This window comes from Priapulus caudatus, unplaced genomic scaffold (genome assembly GCF_000485595.1).
Source record: "Priapulus caudatus unplaced genomic scaffold, Priapulus_caudatus-5.0.1 Scaffold1215, whole genome shotgun sequence".
Lineage (NCBI taxonomy): Eukaryota > Metazoa > Priapulida > Priapulimorpha > Priapulimorphida > Priapulidae > Priapulus > Priapulus caudatus.
The window spans coordinates 54,938-58,338 of record NW_014578276.1 but is presented as its reverse complement, the minus strand read 5'-3'; the positions used below and the strand labels follow the sequence as shown (position 1 = coordinate 58,338).

Below are 3,401 nucleotides of genomic sequence, written 5' to 3'. Positions count from 1 at the left end.
ACATCTTGTCTCCGAGTCGCGCGTCGATGGCTAGGATGTGGTAAGCCACGCGAGCGGAGGGTGGCCAGGCGCGTCGCCTCACATCTTGTCTACGCGATGACGTCTCGATTGGCTAGGATGTGCGAAACAGCAGAGCGAGCTTGGGACGCGGCCGCCTCAGCATCTTGTCTACGGCCGTCGATGGCTAGGCACGTGTGAAGCCAAGCAAGTCGGAGGTCGGGAGGGGCGCGTCACCTCACGATCTCTGTCGTATCGCGCTGGTGCGCGTCGATGCTAGGACTGTGGAAGCAGCGCGAGCGTAGGTGGAGGCCGGTCGCCCTCAATCTTGTCTAGCCTGGCCCGTCGATGGCCTAGGATGTAGAAGCCAGCGCAGCTCGAGAGCCGGTGGAGGGTGTCGCCCTCACATCCTTTGTCTACGGCAGTCGGATGGCCTACGGACTGTGGAGCAGCGCACGCGACCGGGGTGGCTGCAGTCGCCTCGCACAGCAGCACGCGTCCCACGTTGACTGCGCTTTCGCGACCGTCCCGTCCTCCCGACGCTCGATGCAGTAGCAGCGCTCGTAGAACTCCGAGAAGCGACAGGCGATGTCGTACATGTACTCGCAGATCGAATGCAGCATCAGATCGTCGGCGGCGCGCGCCACGACTTCGCCGAACAGCAGTAGCGTCTTCGCGAGCCGCCATTCCCGCTCGTGAGCGAGCGACACGGAGGTGCCGCGCGCGGTTTCCGCGGCGACGTCCACCCCGGCCGAGCGCGCGATCGATTTGATCCTCGCGTGCGCATAGAGGAGGTAGACGGCCGTGTTTCCGTGGTCCTCCAGCATCTTGTCGAACGAGAACACGTAGTCGTTCGTGCGGCAGTGCGAGAGGTCGGCGTACTTCATGCACCCGTACGCGATCGCGTCCCGTGCCCTCCTCAGCTCCTCTTCCGTCAACGCCTTCTCGCGCTCCTTCTCGCGGAGCTTCGCGTCCGCCCGCCTCACCCCCTCGTCGAGGAGATCGCTGAGGCGGACCGTCGCGCCGGAGCGCGTCTTGAACTTCTTCCGGTCGTCGCCGAGGACGACGCCGAATCCGACGTGCTGCACGCGCTCCCGCTCCAGGTCGTACCAGCCGGCCATCGCCGCCCCCGCGAACACGTTCTCCAAGTGCACTCCCTGTCCGCTGTCGACGACGTACACGATCCAGTCGCGGCGGTCCTCGACGATGCGGTGCCGGATCGCCGCGAGGTCCGACGTGTCGTACGTGTAGCCTCCGTCCGACTTGACGACGGTGAGCGGGATCGGGCGTCCGGGCGGGAACATGATCTTGCGTCCCTCGTCCTCCTGGAGCAGTCCTCGCTCTTCCAGCTCGCGCACGACGTCGACCATGCGCGACTGGTAGAACGACTCGCCGCGCTCGACGAGGTCCGAGATCCCGAGGCGCTCGTAGATCCGCTCGAAGTCGCAACGCGACACGTCGCAGATGAGACTCCACGCGCGCGTCGCGTCCGCGTCGCCGCGCTGAAGCCGCACGACCTCCGCGTACGCGCGCCGCTTGAACTCCTCGTCCTTATCGAACCGCACCTTCGACTCGCGGTAGAACGACTGCAAATCGGCAATAGGAAGTGGTGTCGGGGGAGAGGTCTTGTAGTTGTAGTCGGGGAAACAATCGGCGAGATGAGCGATGAGCATCCCGAACTGTGTCCCCCAGTCGCCGACGTGGTTGACTTTCTCGACCTCGTGTCCGACGAACGCGAGCAGCCGGGCTACTCCCTCCCCGATGATCGTCGACCGAAGATGGCCGACGTGCATCTCCCTGGCGACGTTCGGCGACGACATGTCGATGCAGACGCGGCGGAGGCGGCGCGCGGCCGGAGCGCGGGGTCCGCGGGCGAGCGCGTCGGCGAGGCGACGGGCGACGAACGAACGACGCAGACGCACGTTCACGAACCCCGGTCCGGCGACCTCCGCGCCTTCCTCTGTCACGTCGTTCCGCGGGAGGTTTGCGACGATCGCGGCCGCGACGTCCCGTGGCGAAACCTTCTTACGTTCATTTAACAGTTGTGTTGTTCGTAGAACGGTCGCATTGTTCGTGAAACATTTGTGTTGTTCGTTGAACAATCACGTTGTTCATTTAACAGTCGTGTTGTTCGTCGAACGGTCACATTCTTCATTGAACAGTCGCATTGTTCGGTGAACGGTCGTGTAAGACTGAGGACGCTATTCTAAACATGGTATACTAATAGCGAGTTCTTATTACGTTGGTGCAGCAAAATGATGTCAAAGTAGTGTCGTTTCTTCGAGATTGCACTTTGATTGGGTTCAGCTGTTAATCTCGCCGTCTGAATATTATAATTGGAGCGTGGTCTGTATTTCACCGCGCCGTCGTGTGTGTAAGTTTACGACGTTACGGCGCATGTTTAGGCCAAAGCACATGTATCGCTTCGCTGGGTGCATACCTTAATCAGTGTCGTACCGATAGACACACCGCAGTATAGCAGACCGTTGGTAAGCTTAGCAATTGCTTTAGTTAATTAGTTTAATTAGCAATTAGGGCGATTGATTAACGATTAATAAATGATAAAGATGGGCTTCCTTGCAATGTTTGACTTCATGTAATAGACACACGCGAATGTGTAGAAAAATTACCACTGGTAAGCAATTAAGGTCATTGATAATTAAAATAAACGGCAGAGATAGGCTTGACTAGCAACTTGATAGGGCAACGCTTGACTTGATGTAATAGACAGGCAAATGTGTAGAAAAATTTATCGAATCGTCGCCCCGGTTTCTATTCTATCGATTCTAGTCCATGTCAATGCTGTCAGTAGATAACTGCTATCTTGGGTAGACACGAATTTCGATATTTCCACATAACGGTAGGTATTTGTGTGAACGTTGCTAGAAACTGAATTGCAATGACATGGAATACATCGACATTTAGGTTTTAATTGCAGTGCTTCCGATGGCCGTAGTCTTTGCAGCGAGATTTTCGCCGCTATTCGGTGTTAACGAGCGTTTATCGATTAACGAGGAATTAATTCTAACGTGCGTGAGTCTTGAGTTTGACATGGTTGACGACGATTCTAGTTGAAGACAAGAATAAAGTTTTGTTTTCGTGAATTTTTGTCTTTGTTTGTTTCGATCACCGGTTCACATTTATGCTTTGCTGGTGTCTAGCCGGAACAGGCACTATAGGCCTCAGTGTTTCCCCGATAAAAGCATTGACACGAGTGAGGCGGGCCACCACCTCGCTCAAATTCTCAGCCGCCACACAGAAATTTGTCCAAAACACCGCCTCACTGACGAAACTTTTGACAACTTGAAAAAGAGATGCAAGAGTCTCATACAATGTGTTCAAAATAGCTTGGAATGCACCAAATTGCAGCATTTTTTCAAAAATTTCCTGGGGGGCATGCCCCC

At 56.1% G+C, this 3,401-nt stretch overlaps 1 protein-coding gene across 1 annotated transcript in view; it reads right to left on the bottom strand.

Moving 5' to 3' along the window:
- Positions 1-273: 273 nt before the first annotated feature.
- The window catches only part of LOC106815840 (arginine--tRNA ligase, cytoplasmic-like), a 7,468-nt gene continuing 4,340 nt past the window's right edge, over positions 274-3,401 (bottom strand). The window contains 2 exon segments of the mRNA XM_014820358.1: positions 274-513; positions 516-2,018. Of these exon segments, the coding sequence (XP_014675844.1) occupies positions 274-513; positions 516-2,018 (1,743 nt within the window).